Genomic DNA, 23,247 nt, shown 5'->3' on the forward strand with positions numbered 1-23,247 from the left:
TAAGTAATATAATTAAGATAATAACAGTATTTTTATAATATGTCAATTAATTAGTTTAGCTTAGTTGGTTAAAATGCTTACTCTTTTCCCTTAGTACCTTGGTTCAAATCTTATTGGTAATAATTTTGAATCTTTTTTGTACTTGTTGCATTTATTTTTTTAATCAATTAACTCTTCAATATTACATTAATATATATTATTAGTACAATAGTATAGACGAATTGACAATTTGAGCTACAATATTATGAATATTAACTACAATGCATAATTTGAGCTACATATTACAGTAATACATATTGAGGCAAAATACTAAAAAAAGCCCTATTTTTTAAAAATTTACCGAAATGGGCCCGGTATTTTATTATTTACCGGAATTGGCCATTTTCCCCGAAATCGCGTCCACGTCAGCGCGATGTGTCAGCAAATCGCGTCCTCGTAGGCGCGATTTGTGTCCACGTAAGCAAAGCGCTCTTACATGGACGCGATTTCGGGGAAAATGACCCATTTCGATAAATAATAAAATACCAGGCCCATTTCGGTAAATTTTAAAAAAAAAGGACTTTTTTTGGTATTTTGCCCAAAAAAATCATTTAATTATTTTTTCATATTTCCGAAAATATATTAAAAATAAGTGAAAATAAAAATAACATAAAGTTATTAAAAAAATATGAAAAAGAATATTTTTCTTCTCAAATTTCATTTCTTTCATTTTCCCTCCTTTAACCCTTTCCCTCTTCGCAACTTTCCCTCATCCTTCTCTCCAACCCTCACTTTCTCTTTTTTCGAAGTGAATTTCTACGCTCCCCTCTCTCTCTCTCTGGTTTCCTCTCTCTTTCTCTATACCGTATACCTCAATGTCCGGTGTGGCTCGAGCCTCCGCTTGCCCCACGTCGCCGCAGCCTCCTCCTTCTATGACTGCCGTCTCCGCACCAGCACCGTCGGCTCCTTCGATTGTTCCGCCGATACGCCGCCACCTGGCTTTCGCCTCGATGAAGCCGCCATTTGTTCATCCGGATGATTATCATAGATTTTCCTCTAATAATAGTAACAATAATTTAACCACCGGTAACAATACTCGTGGAATCATCGCCGATCAAGAAGTTGAAGCGATTGTTGTGAGATCTCCAGTGAGTTTTTTTTTGTAATTTTCAATAAATGTTTTTCACATTTTTTCCTTAAAAAATGGTGGTTATGTCGTGGTTAGTCAACTGTCAATATGTTTTTTATTTAACGATAATTTTACTCTCATTTAACATATATCGTTATATTTTGTTCGATTGCAACTTTTATTGACAATTGATAATCTCCAGTTTAGTTGTTCACTTAGTGGAGTTGAAATTATCAGTATCATTAGCATTATTTGACTCTGCAGTGAAATTGTTATGCTTGTACTTTAATTCGTGATTTTTTTCGCAGTGCATTTATGTTTTTGATGATGTATTTGATGGTATAATGGGCTTTGGGCTGAATAAAGTGCTTCTTTGCTGAACTAAGTTGAAATTTAACAATGCTGGCATCATCCAATGGCTGAAACTTGATGGCTTATGCACTTTCATGCTCTGAGAAACTAGTTTTTAGCACTATAACTTTTGACCGACATGATGAAAGTGAATATCTAGCTATTGGGTTTTTGTTTGTAATGTTTTGGATTTCAGACGTAATTGCAATTGGTAGCATATTAGTTTCATGTAATAAACTTGCTATACTCGGAGAGGAAGAAGATGCATGTGCTGCATTGTTGGTTTAGAACAGATTATTAGATGCCGTGCCCTATGTGAAGAAAGCTTGAAGTCTGTAAATTCTTTGGATGTTGCTGCTTTGATGGTTATTTGATAAATGATTCGGTTGACATTGTTATGACTCTGGCTGCATAATTCCCCCCTACAAATGATGATTGCTAATCTGTTTCAAAACCTATGTTCATATATGAAGTATTCTTTTCACTTATTGTCCTCCACCTAATAACAAGTGAATCATTATTGTTTGTACATACTTGATTGTTTCATGGCATTGATCACCATGAGTTTAGGCTTTGTAAAAGCCTTTGCATCAATTAGTCAAGTAATTCTGATGGTTTTTATGGTTAACACTTAACAGTAACTCTTCTTATGTATTTTATCATATAGTTGCATTTGTTAGACTTAGTCTCTTCACCCCCTCCCCTTCAAATTAATCAACTATTAGTTTAAGCATAGCCATAATAACTTCTGAGGTGAACTTGTATTTCTTCCTGCCATTAGCAACACTTTGAAACACCACTGGTTTTTCTCAGAAATTAAAAAGGAAGAGTACAACGGTGAACAAGGAAGTTGAATCTAGCCAATGGACAACCAGTCCAAGAGTTACCAGCACAGCCAATAGTCCGTTCCAGACACCTGTCTCTGCTAAAGGAGGAAGGATAAATAATAGATCAAAGGCCTCCAAGGCCAATAAGTCTGCTCTTCAAACACCTGTGTCAAATGCTAGTGAGAAACTTTTTTGCTCATTTATCCACTTTTTTATCTCATTATTTAATTGTCTGCTATGAACTTAGTTATTAGAAAGAAACTTATGTTTCAGTCCAAAGCGTATATACCAATTTAATTACTGTATCATCACTATCAGTAGTCTAATGTGCCAAGAAAGAGAGATTTTTATATGGAGAGGAACGACTGATATTATGTATGGTAATGGGCAGGCTCTCCAGCTCCTCTTACTCCTGCTGGCAGCTGCCGTTATGACAGTTCTTTAGGTAACCTTAATAATGCTTTTTTCTTTAAAAAAAATTAAGCAATGGGTATTTGTATTTCCTAGAGCTTTTATGCATGGTGAGCACAGTACTAATGTGGTTGAAATTTTTAGGTTTCTTGACAAAAAAGTTCATCAACCTAATAAAGCATGCTGAAGATGGTATCCTTGACCTAAATAAGGCCGCAGAAACACTGGAGGTAATGATAAACATTTAACGGAGCTTATGTACCATTGGATGTTTTGTCATATTATTGAAATGGCTCTTTTATTTATTTTTTCTTTTTCCCCTCTATATGTTGCAACAGGTGCAAAAGAGGAGGATATATGACATAACGAATGTTTTGGAAGGCATTGGTCTTATTGAAAAGAAGCTGAAAAACAAAATACGTTGGAAGTAATTATTAATGATTTTAAATGTTTTCAAGAATTTGTTGTTTTAATTTGGTTTGTCATTCTGGTTAACCTTCAATGAATGTGAGACTCATTTGAGGATTAAATCAAAATTTATTAGGGGTGTTGACGATTCAAGGCCAGAAGCGGATGGTGATGTCTCTTTATTACAGGTATTAGGAAGTAATATTGGTTTTGTTTTATCTTGCCCAGGCAACTAATCTTCCTGTTATTGTGCATAAGAGTGTGTTTCTATTTCTTTATTTTGGTTTATAGCTTTCAAGAGAATGTTCCACCATCGATGGTTGATCAATTTGTACATATGATCTTACTTACTCTTCTGTATGCAGGCAGAAATTGAAAACCTTACCATGAAAGAGCACACTTTAGATGATCAAATAAGGTTATGCACTGCTTATTCTCTTTTTGAAGTAGTAACTCTTACTGTCTCAAACCTGTTTAGGATTGCTGATGCTTCTAAAATATTACAGAGAAATGCAGGAAAGATTGAGGGATTTGAGTGAGAATGAGAACAATCAGAGGTAAGAATATTGTCCCCCCTGCCTTGTACCAGGGCCCAGTTAAGTGCTGTTAACTGCTGATTCTTTGCAAATGATGATACATTTACCCGTTTTCATTTTTTTTTCAGGTGGCTTTTTGTAACTGAAGAAGACATCAAGGGTCTACCTTGTTTTCGGGTCTGTTTATTCCATGTTTCTTTAAATTTATTTCTCTGCAATCATCTTCTGCACTTGAACTGATCTCTATTTTACTATGCTAAATTTTCCATGTTGCTTTTGGCAGAATGAAACCCTGATAGCAATTAAAGCTCCACATGGAACAACTCTGGAAGTACCTGATCCTGATGAAGTAAGCTGATGGCTAGAGCATTCTAATGAGTTAGGACCATTTTCTACTCTAATGTTTTGAATGCATAATTGCCTTTCTTCTCCATATTCTAGGCTGTTGACTACCCACAAAGGAGATACAGGATGATCCTTAGAAGCACAATGGGTTCCATTGATGTTTATCTAGTCAGGTATTGCTCCCTTCTTTTGTATATGCTAAACTATTTAGCTGTCCATGATTATGTACAATCTTTCTTTTGAAATTAATCTAAGTGATGATGAACAACAAAGGTTCTTGTTTTGACATCCTTCTCTTTTGTCTTTCTTTTCAAATTGTTGGTTTTCTTCAGCCAATTCGAGAAGTTTGAAGAGGTGAATGGTGTTGAGCCACCTGCAAGTGTCTCACTTGCTTCAAGCTCTGGCTCTAATGAAAACCAAGTTGAGTTGGTCAATGTTGAGAGAACCAGAAAGGAAATTGAACCGCAGGCAGTACAAACTCATCAAATGGACTGTGATGTTAATGCTTCACAGGAGTCTGTTGGAGGAATGATGAGAATTGTTCCTTCGGATATTGATGTAAGTACTGCATCTTTTACCAATTATTTCTGTAGCAAGCTTTATAGAGAATGGATATATGAACTATAATTAATGGCAAAAGGTATTTATAAATTTAGGTAGTGTGGAATTAAAACTCATTTAGAACATTGGTCATTACCCCTCTTTATGAGAGTAGCACCTAAGATCAATTTCCTTTTCCTCCATGCACCAAAATTGGAGGAAAAAAAAGAATGAAAAGAAAAGAAAATGAAATGAAATTAAAATATTACACGCTGGTCCATATTTTTATGGTTAAATATGTAATTTCGTTTTGCCAGTAGTCGGATATGTAAATTGATTATCACTTTTCTTTTCTTGTTTTTAGAATGATGCAGATTATTGGCTTCTATCAGATGCTGACGTTAGCATTACAGATATGTGGAAGACAGACTGTATCCTTGTAGAAATTTTATAGCTCTTCAATATGCTTGACCCCCAAAGGAGGGAAAAAGCACTTGCTCAAACTCGTTTTCTTTTCCAAATCAATATACTTTAATAGCACAATAAGTGGATGTCTAATCCTTAACTCCAAGAATTGCAGGTGTCGAATGGAGTGGGGTAGATATACTGGATGCTAACTTTGGAATGGCTGATATCAGTACCCCAAGGCCACAATCCCCTCCATCCAGGATGGTTGAAGTGCCATCTCCTGCTTTTAACTCTACTCATAGGTAAAATTAGTTTTCTGACCAAGTACTGAAAACAATATCCTATCTTAAATTTACATGGATCACTGGATAAAAATGTGGTTGGTAACTTGGGGTGAAGGATAATGCAATTTAGCGTGGTTGAGCAAATTATGGGTTAGTTGCACAAATACAAGTGTTGCACACTGGATGTCCGGGCTAGATGAGTGTTGAAGATGGAATAAAAGCAATGGACAATACCGGGACAATGATACAGTTGATACTGTCCATCAAAGCTGATTATATGTGCATTAATGCCCCTTTGTTGATCTGAGCTGCTTAGTTAATCAGTTTGAAATATTGAAGCAGCCATACCAAGTGTAGATGTGTAGAATTGCTGCATTTCGATGACAATCATTGATGATGAGGTTTCATTTTACCTGTAGAAAGTGACTTCTAAAAAATATTTTATTCTGATAATATTGGTAAAAAACTTTTTATTTTGAGTATTATTGAACATAAACATTTAAGGTTGAGTTAAATAGCAATTTCTACTTGAGTTGTGCTTTGCGCATGGCTGTCAACGTTTTTCAAAGAAGTATTTTCTTAGATGTTAATATTTGCATAACAAACGGAAGCTAAGCTGTGATACTTATTGGGAAATGATATGTTTATATGATGTATTGTATATGCAGATTGTGACCAGATTGCTTGCTTCCCTGAATTTCATCACTAGGTGGTTGCGTCAATAGTATGCTAAACACAGTTTAAGTTAAATACATTTTGCAAGTTTTTCCTTTATCTGGAGAGTTATAATTGCATATCATATAAGCGTTTTCTGATTTGCATATCATACTGGTAATAGTATGTTGGGATAAGGTCAAGAGTTATACTTAATTGCTATCCATAGAAGATAAGTTTAGCTTTCCTTCACCATAATGCAAGGAACAAAATTAATGAGAATAAAAGCATATTCTTGTTTTTAGTGTAAAGGAGGTTGTTGTTCATGATAAGGGTTGTAGATATTGAGATTTGAAACTCATAGACTTCCTTATGTTATCTTTTTCAAGTATGATTGTATGAATTAATTGATTTTTGGGTTCATAAAAGCTAATTTTCATTTCTTGTTTTTTAGGGGGTGTTGGGTATAAAGGAGCTTGTCTTGTAGCTCAGGATAAGGAAAGGATTGTATACGGATAGGGGTTGTAGTTGGGTTGAGCCAAGCTCGAACGCTTGAGTTGAGCTTGATTAAATATTATTATCTAAATTTGAGCTCAACTCAAAATAAAATCAAACTATTTAAGCTTGGCTTGGTTAAGCATGTATACATGATTTATATACTCGAGTTTGAGGTTGTTCCATATAAAATAATTTTGGGTAAAATTGTAATTTAATATCAAAATATTAAAGATACATTTATAAATAAAAGGTTTGTTTAGGTTTGTGAGCTATTTGAATTTGAACTCTGCTTGTTAGATAGCTTGACCCACTTGAGTTTGAGTTTAACTCGAGAATGATTGAATTGAATTTGATATTCAAATAGCTTTTGAGTAAAAGTGTTTTGTTAAATTCCTTTAATTTTAAATGTTAAGTTCTAAACTTAAACTTTTTAGATATTATCTTAAAAATGATTGTATGAACTAATTAAACTAAGTTTTGAGTTTAAAAAAATATCATGTTTTCATGTGGTGGTTCAAGATAAGCAATAAAAAAGCAAGGATAGAATATATCCACTAATAGTATTGCCCATTATAGATTAATTTATAAGAATATGTTGAAAAAAAATATTTTGAGAAATTACGTTGAAATTCTTTAAATTTATCGATTTATGCTATTTTTGAAGAGAAAGGATACGTTTTCACTATTATATTAGTGAAAGCGCGTCCTATAGTCTTTCTTTTGAAAATGTGTCTTACATGGCGTGTTTTAATTGATGTTGTAGTGAAAATGCGCCCTGTAGGATGCATTTTTACTTGCCTAAAAATGATTTTTTTTTTGGTTAGAAATTAGAAGTTTGTATATTTATTTTCATCTGTGTTTGGGATAAACATTGTTATAATTTTAAGGAATGTTTAAATTTACGATGGTGACGTCGAGTTGAGTGACATACAAATTTCATCTGCCATGTGAGTATGGAGCCATTACCTAGGAAGTCAAATCGCGTTTCAACTCAAAGTCTCAGTTGACGATGATTATATGGTCTGGGTTTGAAGTGTAACTAGGATTTCAAGTTTACAAATGTTATGTTGTCAAATGATGGAGCATAAATGGCCCCTACCTGACAGTGGTTATGCGAACATGACAACTATTTTTTCCAGAGGATGGTTTATAAAACCCAAACAGAAGTACAAGGAAGAAAAATGCAATGGCTTTTTAGTATAGTCAAATAATTCATTTTATCTATGTCCACCAAAGGCGGGGACCTCGTTATTATAACATATGACATGTTTAAGGTGTAATAAGTTTTACTAACAGGGTCACTGCCCTTAGTGGACATGGACAACACAAATGATTTGATTATATTGGAAGACCCCTTCGTTTTTTTTTTCGCACTTTCGTGTGGGTTTTATAAAGTATGTTCTTCTGACGATGAGAAATAGGTTGTCATGTTCGCATAACCATCGTCAACTAGGGCCCTAGCTATGCTCTACCCTTTGGCAACAAAACCTTTGTTACTTTAAAGCCTTAGGCTTAGTTTGGATGGGCGGTATGTTTGCCTCCGGCAATGTTAAAAACAACAGTGGCGGTGAGATTAGTTACTGTAGCGGTGAGATTGGATACTATAGGGGTGAGATTAGAAATAATGGTAAGGTGTGTGTTTGGATTTAAACGCAGCTGTAGCGGTGAGGTGAGAATATAAAATGACTATTAATAACATTAGATTAGAAATGACAATGTATTTATGTTATATTATTTAATATAAAACATAAATTAAAATTATATTTTTTGTAAAATGATAATTAAAATATTAAAATTATATACAATAAAATTAAAATATTTTTAAATTATATTCATAATAACATGTCAAAATATTTTACAAATTATATTTAAATAAAATAATAAAATATATATTAAATTGTATTTATAGTAAATTTATAAATAAAAATTATAATTCTATTGAAAATTAAATTATATTAAATAATGACATATTAAACTTATGTTATGTGTATTAAATAAAATAAATAATAAAGGAAGAATTGGTGGGGTAAAATAATAATTACCCTTGTTTTTGGACTTCCAAATTAGTCCATTGGAGCTTTTAACTCCAGCGAATATGGGTTACAATGAGGTGAGAAATGCTCACTGGTGTGCTTGCCAAACACTTCAACTGGAGTTGCGTTTTAGTTCAAATTTTTTTACTCTTTAAATCTCACCACACTGGAGCTTGCTGGTGATCCAAAGGGGCCCTTAGTTGCACTTCAATCTCAGATGGTATAATCGCCGTCAACTTGGATCTTGAGTTACTAAGCAATCCCGATTTCTTAGGTGATGACGTCATACTCACACTACAAGTGAAATTTGTAGGGCATTGAGTTGCATGACATTACTATGAACCCAAACATAACTTAAAATTATGACAGTCTCCCTTAAAGCGAGAGAAATAAATCTTTAAACCTCAAAAAATTCAACACGCAAGAAAAAAAAATTCGTTTACTGAATTAAGGGGATGAGAATATGCATTTATATAGGGGATGGGGAGAGGTAAAAAGGGGTTTTTTTTAATCTCGGGTTGTAAAGGCTTAGATGCAAAAGTAATACAGTTCGTTGTGGTTCAAATATTCAGAGAGAAAACGCACCCTGTAGGAGGCGTTTTTGTCTAACATGTCAGTGAAAGTGCTTACTGTAGGAAGCGTTTTCTCTCTTGCCAGTTCAACCCCCAGTCAACTCTATTACTTCTACCTCTGAGCACTTGCAACTCGGGATTCTTGGGATTAAAAAAAAATCCCTTTTTACCTCGTCTCATGCCTCTGCGGGGTAGCGATTTCTCCCTCACAAAAAGAGCTCTATAGAAAGAACTCGATACATGCCTTTGATATTTAACTTTATATTACCCTCTTAGGATTTCGATTTCTGTTTTGATCGCACACATACATAACGAGTTTAATTACACCATGTCCTACCACAAGACATGGTTGGCAAAGTAGCGGATGGGAGAAATCCTATAACGAATTATGGCAATGGTGTCAGGTACTGGAGCGATATGTACTAGGTTTCGTAACCGAGTTGCAAACAAAACTTGCGTATTATAACGATCGCTTTGTCCTTGAAAAAAAGATATTTCCATCACTTTTTCTGAACTTTCAAGCAATGCATAACTGCATTCCGGTATTGTAAGTCACTTGTCCAAATTGACGGCACATTCCAATACGGAAGCTACATGCATAAGTTGTTAATAGCGTTGCACAGGATGGTAATTGAATAATCCTGCCAATAGCTTTTACAATAACTCCAAAAGAATTCAGTGATGATTGGGATTTTGTCTTAACTAACTTTAGAAGGCATGTTGTGCCACAGCTTGATGTGCGCATCATTTTTTACAAAGGCATTGGAATACAAGCTACTTTCGAATTATGTTCAAGCCTATGAGATTGTGCACATCATAAGTATTGTTAGCGTCATATAAGGTCTAACTACATGAGTCGATACCATAAGAATGCAGAGCGGCGACATGTCATTAATATGGGTACATTGTGTATAGAATTGTTTTCCTGTAAAATAATTTAACATATACATTTTGGGTCGTTTTTCTTGAATTCGTTGTTGATTGTCATCGACAAGGTGCGAGCTTGTCCAACATTGATTCTATGAAATGTTGGAGAGACTACGGGCTATAACCAATTGGTTGCGCAATACTTCGATGGGATACCTCTAAAGCAGTGGACGTTGTTGTATGATGAAGGATTAAGATATGGACACACGACTTTGAACCTAGTGAAATGCATTAATTTCGTACTAGAGGTGATGCGTCATTTGTTGGTAACCTTAGTGGTTAAGGAAACGTATTTTCAATTAGCAGCCTTATTTCCAAAGCGAGTTGAGACATACGGGACAACTAAAGGGTGGTCATGTTTGGTGCGAGTCGGTGTTGAAAGATTTAGGGAAAATGTAGAAATTGCGAACTTAATGACTTCAGTGTGTCACTTACGACCAAATCTAGTATTCCGAGTTAAGCAGCCTCACAGACCCGATCGTGGAGTTATCGGTGGAGTGTACAACGTAGACCTCAGACAAATGACATGCGACTAAGGAGATTTCAAGTACTTCGTTATCCATGCGCACAGGCAATTTTTGCATGTGCCTCAGAATGTATAGATTGCATTACCTATGTTAACGAAGTTTACAGATTTGAACACATGTATAATGTTTGGAAATCTGAATTCTCACTTGTCCCTGATGAAAGCATGTGGCTGCTTACCTCGCATGCTTCTTTCAAGTTGGTACCAGATAAGAACTCGCAGTGGCGCAAATCGAAAGATCGACCGAACTCAACTCGGATATGAGAAAATATGGATATTTGAGAGTGGGGAGACACCGAGGTTATACATATACTGTACGAACCCAAGGCATATGAACTCAACATGTCCACACAACCTATGAGCATCGAGGAGAAGAGCTAATTAAAACACTAACTTACTAACTTATTCATTAATTTTTTCTGTAAAGTGTAAGTTATTAATATTTCTTCAAGTAAGATATATTATAATCCGGAATTGGGAAGCTTCTGATCAATTCTTTGTTCTGTCAAAATTTTGTACTTAACAAGTTGACGGAAAAAAACATGAATGAAAAAAATAACAGAAATAATTGTAAAATTTAAACTCACAATGATAGGTTACAAAGCAAACTTAATAAATTTGTTTTGGTATATTGTAAATAAGTGTAGATTTAAGATGTAATACAAATTACAGAATTTGGTACTAAGGAAAACGTGTCTTACAGGGCTTGTTTTTACTGCCACATCAGTGAAAATACGTCTTGTATGACGCGTTTTCTTTCTCTTCTAAAAATGCGTCTTACAGGACACATTTTCATTGATGTGGACGCATTTTTCTTCTCTCTAAAATCAGCATAGATCGATAAATTTAAAAATTTTCAACCTACTTTCTCAATTGCCTTTCTTTTTTAGCATATATGTTTAAATTAACTGCCAATTATATTAGTAGATTATTAATAAGAAAAAAAAATCTAAGTAGGCTGCATAATCACAAGGTTACTTCTGGTCTGACCATCTAAAAGTGGCTGATTGGTATTAGGTTTGTATTTATTTGGCCCCGTGAACCTTTGATATCCAGCGGATCAGTAGTCCATTTGCTTAATTTGAGAATCTATGATTCAGCAATAATAGTGCATGTGAATCCTCTAAAATACAATCCACTTGTTTATCTACTCTGACTCTCTATGCTCTTCCACACTTGCATTTTATACTTAAAATGAGTTTTTGACTAAGAGAAATTTAGGAATTGGATTCCACTTGACTATTATCTGTATCAAATCTTTTTTATTTATTTGTTTATGCTTTTTTAACGTATTACTTTTACTATTCTTTGTTACATACTAAGCCAATTGTAGGTGATACATGCTCTTTAATATATGTATTATTTGGTTTTAACTTACCAATTTTTCTCATATTGGGGTTTGAAATTTTTTGGTCTAATTTAGGTTTTGAATTTGACAATTGTTGCCACATTGGTACTTGAACTTGACAACTTTTCTCACATTAGGGCCATTGGTGCTTGAACTTTTGGGTTTTCAATAGAGTTGTCTATGGGTCGAGTTTGGACCGGGCCAAGTAAAAATTCAAGCCCCTTTTTAGGCTCGGTCCAAAAAATTAGCCTGAAATTTTGCCCAAACCCGGCTTAGATAAAAATGCTAAAACCTGAGCTCGACCCAGCTTGGCCCATTCATATTAAAATTTTTTATATTATTTTTATATAAAAATAAATCTAAAAGATACATCAATTATACTAAAAACATTAAAATAAATGATTCCCAACAAATGAAAAAAAAATTAAAAAAAATACTTAAATAACACTAAGTTAAGTGCAACTTAGCAAGCAAATACCTTTAAAATAATAACAAAATTAATAATAAAACAAGAGTTATATAATATCCAAATAATAAAAAAATAATAACAATATAATAGTAAAATGATAGTAAAATAATGAAAAAATAGTGGCAAAATAGTAAAAAAAAAAAGCTTACTCGAGCCTCGGCCCATGGACAAGTCTAGTCTTTAAGGATTAACTTGGATAGAAAAAACTTTAAGTTCCAATATGAGAACATTTGCTAAGTTCAGGGCTTAGCTTTAACACACAAAAAAAAAAAAGAAAGAAAGAAAAAGGTCAGACCCAATTGTGAAAACAATTGCTAAGTTTAGGATCTAACTTTAGCAAAAAAAAAAGTTTAGTCCTCAATATAGAAAGAATTACCAAATTTAAGTCTCAAAATGTGATTTAACCCTATATATAAATGAGGCATGTGACATTTTTTATTTTTTATAACTATGTTGTGGAGTTAAAAATTTATTGTTAATATATGAAAAATGAATTTAGTTTATATGACAACTTATTTAGTATATTGTTAATGGAGTCTTTAAATCAAGATTTAAAGAGTGGCATATATCTTTTATTAAGTATTGAGAAAATGAGATATATGGAAGTATTTTAATTACACTTGTAGAGTTAAGATTTTTAATTGTTCATGTATCAAATATTAATCTTATATATATATAAATAATTTTTTTTAAAAGTAAGTACTGGTTTTTAAGAGTAGACTGAGGTGAATAATTATTTTTTAGGAATATGTTATATAAAAAAGGTTTAATTTGCGATTTGATTTTTGAAGTATATTTATTTTGTTATTTTAATATTTTATTTTATTTTTTGTCCTAATTTGATATCTAAAATATGTTGAAGTTATGTGTTTTGGTCCTTCTTTTAACAAACTTTAAGAAAAAGAAATGTTTGGTAGGTTTGACCAATAAAAAACTGCCATTTGACATGTTATATATCATTTTTTTTTATAAAGTAGTTATAAACCATAATATATGTAAAGAAAATGGAAATAACATATAAAAAAAATGGAAAAGCATATAAAATCTAAATTACATAAAATTATATATACAAGATGAATATGATGATGATGGCTAAAGCATTAAAAGGATACCTCAATATAAAATTTTTGTAACCTTTGCTTCTTAGCCATGGTTTTCCGAGAAACAATTGCAACATAAAACAATCGAAGTATATTTAAGCGTAGAAAAAAGTAGTAAAATCAATATGAGTTTCTATTGGCCTTAAGGCTAATTGAACAACAAAGCCCCTATATTTTTCCAAATTTTTATATATTTAATTATTTTGAATATATATTTTATAGTTTATATATGATTTTTTATATTTCCTTTCCATTTTAATAATTTTTATAATTTATATATATTTAGATTTTATTAGAGTTGCACATGGGTTGGGCCGAGTCAAGTAAAAAAAAATTAGGCCCGTTTTTTAAAGCTCAGGTTTGATTCGACTCGAAAAATGGGCATAAAATTTTGCCCAAGCCTGATCTGGAAAAAAATGCTAAAACCTGAGCCTGACTTGCTCGTATTAAAAATTTTATATTATCTTTTATATAAAAAAGTAAAAAAATACAACAAATGCACTAAAAACATTAAAATAAATGTTTTTCAAAAAATAAAAAATTTAAAAAATATACTTAAATGACACTAAGATAAGTGCAACTTAGCAAGCAAATACTCCTAAAATAGTAACAAAATTAATAATAAAACAAAAGTTATACAATATCCAAATAATAGCAACAAAATAATAATAATATAATAGCGAAATGATAGTAAAACAATGAAAAAAATGTCAAAACAGTAAAAAAAACAACAATTTTCTTTTTGCAAATTCGGGTCGGGCCCAGGCAAAAAAAAGCTTACCCAAGGCCTAGCCCGTTTAGAAAACGATCATTATTTTTTGTCCAAGCCTATTTTTCGGGCCTATATTTTTACCCAAACCCTTTCACTTTTTGAGCCGAACCAAATGACCTGGCCCATTGACAAGTCTAAATTTTATATATTTTTCTTAATTTTGTATATATATAATTATTTCACATATATTTTCCAGATTATTTATATATTTTTCTAAATTTTTAATATTTTATTTTTATTTTTCACATACATATTTTATCAAAGAAGAGTGATATATTTATAAAGGAGCGTTAAGTGACACTTTTTCATGGGCCAAAACATGTCAAATGATATTTTTTTCATTGGCCAGATCTACTTTTCTTAATATCTGTTAAAAGAGGGGTAAAAAATATTAGAGTATGCCCAAAGATCAATCATGAGATGGTTGTAATAACATACTTGATTTATCATGTTTATTAATATAAGGCGTTACCATTATTATTTCAGTTTCTTTTCTGTGTGTATAAATAAACTGTTTTATAATAATGTCCTGAGAATAATATGATTATTCTTAAAAGGTCCTTAGTCAAGTATTATTGTTGGATAAGACAACAATAATGCATTAAGACTAACATGTAGTTGATTGATGATAAAGAGTTGTCATTGATATGAAGTATCATAATCGATGCATGAATATGTGTGTTAGAGAACAACATATTGGACTGACCCGTTATGAGTATGTTTCTTGGATTATTATGTAATTTTCACGACATTACTCATAGTGATTAATATGTATATGTCCAAACCGTTTTTTTTAAAACAAAAATTTTAGTTGTCGACTTTTTTTTAAAATAAAACTAGAGTCGCCACCGATCCTTTATTAAGGTGTGATCGGCTCACCTCAAAAATTATGTTGGTCTATGAATTTTGAGAAAACGAGTTCGAAATTCTGTTACGCACGAGGAAGGGTTAGCACCCTCGTAACGCCCAAAATCGGTACCAAATAGATTATTTGATGTTTTTGTGTCGAAAGTTAAAAAGATTTTAAAATAAGCTTGAATGATGAAATTTGCAAAAGGATAACCAATTGTTCAAGTCATGTAAAGAAATCGAATCCCAATACGTTAGGGTACAATTCCTCATAATTCCCCAAACTTGAGTATCACTTTTATTTTATACGAAAATCTTCATTTCGAGAAAGTAACATGTCACACCCAATACGTTAGGGCACAACAAGTTAAGTTCCCAAAAATGATTTTTATGCATTTTGAATAAAAAATATTCTCGGTCATTTAAGATTGACAAAGAAAATCGGAACCCAATACGTTAGGGCTCAATTTCCCTCGAAAATCCCAAACTTCCAATAATGCTTTTATTAAAAAAAAAACCCTTTAGTCAAGAAGATAACTTTGATGAATGGTAAAAACCAAAATATATTTTCAAAAAGGGTATGCTAAAAAAAATAATGTACAATATGATACAAAACTTTAATGTAAAACACATATGAGTACATATTTACAAAATATATATACAGGTACAATATACAAGCAAATTCGAAAATACGAGTGGGCACGTACTTAGCATACAAATATAAGTGTACATATGAAAAGGGTGAGTGAAGAAATACATACAACAAATTTATAATAATTTCCGAAAATATGCATGTATATATGTAATGACAATAAAAGAAGAGTATAAAAACATGCAGATGTGTATACATTTTCAAAGAATAAGAAAAATGTATTAGCATATACATATAAAATATAGAGTTTATAAAAGTAGAAAATAAAAAAATGAAAGCGTATGCATATGCGTACATATTTATAAGAAAAGAACAAAATATATAAATATAATATATAAATAAACTATGAGAAAATATATATAAATATATGTGTGAAAATCTGTATGTATATAATATAAAGAAAATGTATGAATTATAAAATAAAAAAATGTATATGTATTATAAAACGTATGTATGTTATAAAAGAAAATAGTAATAAAACCATGATAAAATAGTATAACATAATTTAGAAAAAAAAATAAAACAGTTTAAAAAAAGGGTTAAACTGAACTAAAAGGAAAAAAATGGGTAAATTCGGAGAAAAAAAAAGACCACGTTGAATGCGCGCGTGAGAGTGGAGGACCAAAAGGGAAATTATCCCCTCCTTCCAAAACGCTGCGCAACGAGGGACTAAATTGAAACAGACACCAAATATGCGGCCCAATTTAAAACAAAATAAAACTGGTTTAATTGATATGCGTTGCAAAAGGGAGGGACCAATCGTGCAAATTTCCCATCTGACTTCAGAGCGCGCGGATCCTCCCCTTTTGGTCGGGTCACCGCGCGGGTCAAGCCTGGCTAAAACGGCACCGTTTTGATCCGTTATTTAAAACAAATTTTTACCTTAAAAATCATTTGAAATCAAATAAAAGAAAAAAAACTAAAAAAAACCCCTCTGCTAGGGTTTTAAACCCAGGCCGCCGCAACACACCTTCGCCTCAAGCCTTGGCCCTCCGCCGGACCTCCGATTCGAGCGCGGCTGGGCTTCATCGGTGAAGCTTCGAAGGTAAACCCCTCACCCTTCTTTTGTATTATTTTTTTAATAAAATGAAATAAAAAGAATAAAAGCCTATATTAAAAAATGGTTCACCTTAAAAACGTAGGTGTTTCTTTCAATTTCCTTGTGTATTTCTTTGTGTATTTTCGTTAATACAATATCCGTCCCTCCTTTTGTTTACAAAAATACTAGCTTTATATATAGCCGAAAAAAAATAGTGAATAAATTTGTTTATTTTTTGCTGTTTTTCTCTTTGCGGACTCCTTGAGTTCGTGTTTGCAGGCGTATGGGGAGCAAACGTGCGTGGAGAGGCCCTCCGAGTCTTGCGGCGATCGGAGTCCTTGCTGGAGGCAAGGGCTTGCTGTGGCTAGGGTTCTTTTTTTTTTCAATTTTGCTGTATTGGGCTGCTAGTTACTGGGTTTGGGGTTTGGGTCTATTAGGTGGTTTGGGCCTGAGTGTTATAATGTAAAGTGGGTGTTGGATTGGGCCTAGACACATTTGGGTTTATACAGCTGCCCCTCTTTGCTCGTTATCGTGCAACGAGAACAGAGCAAAGACTACAAGGCCCAATTGTGCCCAGTCTTATTGAGCCTCAACTTCTTTAATGCTTCTCTTCTTCAGGTAACATTGTTCCTTCCTACTGCATCTTCAGAGGTATAGGAACTGGTGCTTCAATCCACTCTACTGCAATGTCGGGGAGATAGGATTCATATGTTGTAGCTTCTCAAAAGAACAAAATCTGCTATATTTAATCTGCTCCACTACAACTTCAGGGAGATAAGTCTTATAGCTTCAACTTGTTCTGCTACAATTTAAGGGTAAATCTGATGTGATCTACTCTACTACAATTTCAGAGAGATGAGATCTGCGGTTTTAATCCACTCCATTGCAACTTCAAGGAGATAGGATTGGTTACTTTTGTCTGCTCCACTGCAACTTCAGGGAGATAAGACTTGTATCTTCGATCTACTTCACCACCCGTATGGGAAGACAAGATCTGCTTTTTTCTGATTTACTTCACGCCAATACATGAAGACAATATCTGCTTTCTTCGATCGATTCCATTGCTGCCCAGGGAGATAGAATTACTGGCTTCAATGTACTCCACTATAACCTCAGGGAGGTAAAATCCACCATCTTTGATCTGCTCCACTACTGCTTAGGGAGATAAGATCTGTAATCTTCAATTTGTTCAACTGCAATGTTAGGGAAACCAGATCCGCCGTCGTAGCTTCAATCTGTTCCATTGCACCGCTAAGGAAGTAAGATCCGCCGTTGTGGCTTCAATCTTTTTAATTGCAATATCAGGGAAACCAGATCTGCCGTCGTAGCTTCAATCTGTTCTGCTGCACTGCTAAGGAAGTAAGATCCGCCGTTGTGGCTTCAATCTTTTTAATTGCAATATCAGGGAAACCAGATCCGCCGTCGTAGCTCCAATCTGTTCCACTGCACTGCTAAGGAAGTAAGATCCGCCGTTGTGGCTTCAATCTTTTTAATTGCAATATCAGGGAAACCAGATCCGCCATCGTAGCTCCAATCTATTCTGCTGCACTGCTAAGGAAGTAAGATCCGCCGTTGTGGCTTCAATCTTTTTAATTGCAATATCAGGGAAACCAGATCTATCGTCGTAGCTTTAATCTGTTCCGCTGCGTTGCTAAGGAAGTAAGATCCGCCGTTGTGGCTTCAATCTTTTTACTTTTCAACCCGCTCCATTGTTACTTAGGGAGACAAGGCTTTATGATTTCACCGATCTGCTCTCTGTGGAACATGACCTATATGACTCACTTTATGAGCCTAATTATGCCTAATGATTAGGATGTCATGATCAAATGAATCAAATGCTCCTAACTAGGCGTGTATGAATGACATTTGAATGTTATGTCATAAAAAATGCATATTGAATGTTTAAAGTCATTATTGCTCATTAAGGCTTCCTTTGTGACAACAACGCTTCGTCAAATCTTGAAAATTTTAATCTTGACTCTTGACCCCTAGATATCTCCGACCTTTTAACCCGGTGAAGGTCTAAACAATAGTCCTATTTCAAGTTCCTGAGCTATTTAGAGATTTCTAGAGTAATATGAAAAACTTCCCTTGTGAAAGTTTTACTAGTCCATTAATCGTCATTCTAATGCAACATGCTTGCGAAAAGATCATAACGATGGATAAAACAAAATTAGTTTGGGAGGATAGCTCGCAATGGATTGTCAATGATAGATGAATTGTCTGGGGACATTTATATTGAAAAAGAATGACATATTTTAACAACGAATTCAATACAAATACTATAAATAGGTGCCCCAGATATCTCTGCTTGAATTTCTCTATACAGCTTTTCGAGGACCCTTCTGAATTCAACACGTGTTTAGAAGATTCACAGTATTTGTTGATGCCCCAAGATGTCGTTTATTCCTTTCTGCCGAATTAGGTATAACAAGACTACCACGTGACAATCAAAATTTGAGCCGACCTTTTCAGGTTTTCAACTCAAATCCCCTTTGGTCTTAAGGTGCCCTTTGTGGGTTTTCACCTTAGCCTTTCCTTTTTTTTTTTTTGGAATCAAAGTGCCCTTTGCGGGTTTTCACCTTGGTTCCTTCCCTTCTTCAAGTAAAGTATCTCTTGACCGAATCTGAATTTACTGGATTAGGCAAGTTTCTTCCATCCATTTCAGCCAGGATCAGGGCTCCTCTAAAAAAGGCCTTTTTTACAACATAAGGGCCCTCCCAATTCGGCATCCATTTCCCCTTAAAATCCTTTTGTAGAGGAAGAATTTTTCTTAACACCAGGTCCCCCTCGTGAAATTCTCTGGGTCAGACTTTCTTGTTGTAGGCTCGTATCATTCTTTTCTGGTACATCTGACCATGCTGAATAGCCTTTAGCCTCTTTCCCTCTATCAAGTTCAACTGATCGTATCGAGATTGAACCCATTCCCCCTCATCCAATTGTAGCTCAGTCAAAACCCGGAGAGAAGGGATTTCAACTTCGATGGGCAAGACTGCCTCCATGCCATAAACTAAGGAGAAAGGCATTGCCCCAATGGAGGTCCTAATTGACGTTCGATAAGCAAGGAGGGCAAACGGTAATTTCTCATGCCAGTCCCTGTAAGTCTCAGTCATCTTTCCCACAATCTTTTTTATGTTTTTATTGGCCGCTTCCACTGCACCATTCATTTTTGGGTGATACGGTGACGAATTATGATGTCTGATCTTGAATTGACTGCAGACTTCTGCTATTGAGCTGTTGTTCAGGTTCAGCGCATTGTCGGATATAATTCTTTCAGACATTCCATATCGACATATGATCTCTCTTTTCAAGAACTTACTGACTGATGACTTTGTAACATTGGCATACGAAGCAGCTTCTACCCATTTGGTGAAGTAGTCAATAACCACGAATATGAAACGATGCCCGTTTGAAGCCTTCGGCGATATTGGCCCGATGACATCCATACCCCACATGGAGAAAGGCCATGGAGAAGTCATGACATGAAGAGGTGAAGGAGGTGCATGCATTTTATCCCCATAGATTTGACATTTATGGCACTTTTTGGAGTAATTGATGCAATCCCCTTCCATAGTGGACCAGTAATACCCGAATCTCATAATCTGCCTAGCCATTGTGAACCCACTGGCATGCGTTCCGCAGATGCCCTCATGGACTTCCTCCAGAATTTTCTTTGCTTCCACGGCGTCCACATATCTTAGCAGTACCTGATCTTTTCCCCTCCTGTACAAGATCTCCCCATCTAAGACGTAATCAATGGCTAGTCTTCTCAGAGTTCTCTTTTCATTCTCCGTTGCCTGGCCAGGATACTCACGATTTTTTACATACCGTAGTATATCTTAATACCAAGGAATATCATCGATTTCTCCTTCTTCAATATTGTAACAATGAGCCGGGTCTTCGTAGATACTCATTTGGATTGACTTCATATCCCCATGTCCGTTCAGCTTGATCATGGAGGCTAAAATAGCTAGTGCATCAGCCATCTGGTTCTCATCTCGTGGGAGATAGCAAAAAGTGATGTCCTTATACTCCTTAATCAATTCGGGGACCAACTTTCGATAACTGATTAATTTGGGATCTCTCGTTTCCCATTCACCTCTAAGCTGATATATCACCAATGCTGAATCTCCATAGACCTCTAGCACTTTGATTCCTCGCTCTATAGCTGCACGAATACCCATGATGCATGCTTCATACTCTGCCATGTTGTTTGTACAATCAAAATCCAATTTGCAAGTGAAAGGATAATGATCACCATTCGGGGACACTAGGACTGCCCCAATTCCATTGCCCACAGCATTCGAGGCTCCATCAAAGTTTAACCTCCAACCGTGACTTTCTTGTGGATTTTCTTCAGTAGCCGCTATACACATCAGGTCTTCATTTGGGAAATCAAAACTCAACGGCTCGCAGTCCTCCAGAGCTCTACTAGCTAGAAAGTCACCAATTGCACTCCCTTTCACAGCCTTTTGGCTCACATAGACAATATCAAATTCAGACAGTAAGATCAGCCATCGGGCCATTTTCCCATTCAAAGCAGTTGATTCCATATATACTTTAACGGGTCTAACTTTGAGATTAGCCAAGTCGTATGGTATAACATGTACTATCTTAATCTTCGGGTTGTCCAAATCAAGGCACATCATAATTTCTCAATAGGCGAATATCTCATTTCACAGTCAGTGAATTTCTTGCTGAGATAATATATCGCCCTTTTTTTCTCCCCGTTTCATCATGTTGGCCTAGCACACACCCCATGAAATTATCAAATACTGTCAGATACAATATCAGCGGCCTATCCGGGCTAGGTGGTGACAGTACTGGGGTGTTAGACAAATACTGCTTCACCTTGTTAAAAGCTTCTTCGCATTCTTCATCCCAAGTACCAGGATTATGTTTCTTCAGAAGACGAAATATAAGGTCACATTTCTCAGGCAGTTGTGAAATGAACCTAGTGATGTAATTCAGTCTTCCGAGGAAACCTCGAACTTCTTTCTGAGTGCAATGTGGAGGTAAATCTCGTATTGCCTTGACTTTTTCTGGGTCAATCTCGATTCCCTTTTCACTGACTATGAAGCCTAGCAACTTTCCTGACCTGGGCCCAAAAGTGCACTTCGCTGGATTAAGCTTGAGCTGGAACTTTCTCAATCTTAAGAATAACTTTCTCAAGACCCGCACATGTTGGCCCTCCGTTCTAGATTTCGCGATCATATCATCAACGTAAACCTCGATTTCCCTGTGCATCATGTCATGGAACAAGGCTACCATGGCTCTTTGGTATGTCGCTCCTGCATTCTTCAATTCAAACGGTATCACTTTATAACAAAACGTCCCCCATAATGTAATGAACGTAGTCTTTCTCTTGTCTTCAGGATGCATCTTTATCTGATTATACCCAGAAAAACCATCCATGAAGGAAAACAGTGAAAAGCCCACAGTATTGTCTACCAATGTGTCGATGTGGGGTAATGGGAAATTATCCTTTGGACTAGCCTTGTTCAAATCACGATAATCCACACACATTCGTACTTTTCCATCTTTCTTTGGAACTGGTACGATGTTAGCCACCCACTCAGAATACCTGACTTCTTGCAGAAATCTGGCATCAAACTACTTTTGGACCTCTTCCTTTATCTTCAACATGATATCAGGCCTCATCCTTCTGAGCTTTTGCTGCCATGGCTTGCAATCTTCTCTTATAGGGAGACGATGGACTACCATGTCGGTACTTAACCCCGGCATATCCTGGTATGACCATGCAAACACGTCCTTGAACTCTCGGAGTAATTCGATGAGGTCCTGTCTTGTCTTTGCAGAGATATCCTATCCAATCTTCACCTCTTTACCCTCCTCTAAGGTCACAATTTCTATTGATTCCCTGTGAGGTAGGATTTGTTTCTCGGCCCTTTCTACCATCTTCAACAAGTCAGGAGACAAACCACAGTCTTCGTTGTCTTCAAAATCATGCGATCCCTCTAAACACATGTTTCGTTCAAAAGGAGACTCTAAATTTGTAAGAGTGACATTCGCATCATTGATATCGTGGGACCTGTTATAGGTATGAAAAAAAATATGGATTCAGGAATTTGTTTGGTGCAATATGGTCATGAATGAAATGCAAGTGTAGTTTAAGAGAAACTTAAAATAACTACTCTTATGGAAAGAAAGATTTGCTCCAAAAATGACTGCAAACATGAACTTTATTAAAATAACGATTTTCTGGACATGAGCCTATTTCACAAAGGAATCCTTATCACTTCTAGGCTAAAAAGCAATAAGGGTGTTCTGGACATTACTCTGAGGAAATCCTAAAAACTACAGGTATTTCTTCTGCAGTCCAGTTGTTTAGCTCCCTTTCCGACTCGTAAGGACGAATATCTGGCAAAGTTCTTCCTGGCGTCGCTTTTTCATACACGACATGAATACTCCCTAGCTCTGTGTTAATACTTCTGACCCCTAACATTCCTTGATAGACGAACCCTCCCGATACAAAAGTCTTAGATATGTGAGGAAAGGTTATGGGTTCCCATTCAACTTCATCCCCTGTCAAACGAGCCCTTCTTCTCATTTGTTTCTTCTCTCGCTCC

The 23,247-nt window shown here is 35.0% G+C and overlaps 2 protein-coding genes across 3 annotated transcripts; one reads left to right on the forward strand and one right to left on the reverse strand.

The window, feature by feature from the left end:
- The first annotated feature begins 667 nt into the window (after positions 1-667).
- LOC107949449 (transcription factor E2FA) lies at positions 668-6,636 on the forward strand. Of its 2 annotated transcripts, none has more exons than XM_016884102.2 (15): positions 668-1,127; positions 2,273-2,465; positions 2,678-2,731; positions 2,842-2,927; positions 3,036-3,124; positions 3,242-3,293; positions 3,471-3,523; positions 3,612-3,662; positions 3,770-3,818; positions 3,925-3,990; positions 4,083-4,159; positions 4,319-4,544; positions 4,891-4,957; positions 5,107-5,236; positions 5,334-5,727. In XM_016884102.2, exons 1-15 carry the CDS (start codon positions 855-857, stop codon positions 5,371-5,373), a joined length of 1,506 nt encoding a protein of 501 aa, XP_016739591.1. In that variant the 5' UTR covers positions 668-854; the 3' UTR covers positions 5,374-5,727. The 2 variants fall into 2 exon arrangements, with proteins under 2 accessions (XP_016739591.1, XP_040942228.1); XM_041086294.1 differs by lacking the exon at positions 5,334-5,727 and adding an exon at positions 6,327-6,636 and having other exon boundaries at positions 697-1,127.
- Positions 6,637-20,496: 13,860 nt separating this feature from the next.
- LOC121213577 (uncharacterized) lies at positions 20,497-21,210 on the reverse strand. The gene is made up of 2 exons (XM_041086368.1): positions 20,916-21,210; positions 20,497-20,825 (listed from the first exon to the last, which is right to left on the reverse strand). The coding sequence occupies exons 1-2, from the start codon at positions 21,208-21,210 to the stop codon at positions 20,497-20,499; spliced, it is 624 nt and encodes a 207-aa protein (XP_040942302.1).
- Positions 21,211-23,247: the final 2,037 nt, after the last annotated feature.

The sequence above is a fragment of the Gossypium hirsutum genome, chromosome D01, assembly GCF_007990345.1.
Source record: "Gossypium hirsutum isolate 1008001.06 chromosome D01, Gossypium_hirsutum_v2.1, whole genome shotgun sequence".
Lineage (NCBI taxonomy): Eukaryota > Viridiplantae > Streptophyta > Magnoliopsida > Malvales > Malvaceae > Gossypium > Gossypium hirsutum.

Excerpts from the sequence above, each read along its gene's own strand:
- LOC121213577 (XM_041086368.1), bottom strand. The coding sequence starts at position 21,210 with ATGGAATCAACTGCTTTGAATGGGAAAATGGCCCGATGGCTGATCTTA. Across the intron at positions 20,826-20,915 it reads AGTCCTAGTGTCCCCGAATG|CTATAGAGCGAGGAATCAAA; the intron begins GTGATCATTATC and ends GTATTCGTGCAG.
- LOC107949449 (XM_016884102.2), top strand. The coding sequence starts at position 855 with ATGTCCGGTGTGGCTCGAGCCTCCGCTTGCCCCACGTCGCCGCAGCCT. Across the intron at positions 3,294-3,470 it reads GTGATGTCTCTTTATTACAG|GCAGAAATTGAAAACCTTAC; the intron begins GTATTAGGAAGT and ends TTCTGTATGCAG. Across the intron at positions 3,524-3,611 it reads ACTTTAGATGATCAAATAAG|AGAAATGCAGGAAAGATTGA; the intron begins GTTATGCACTGC and ends AAAATATTACAG.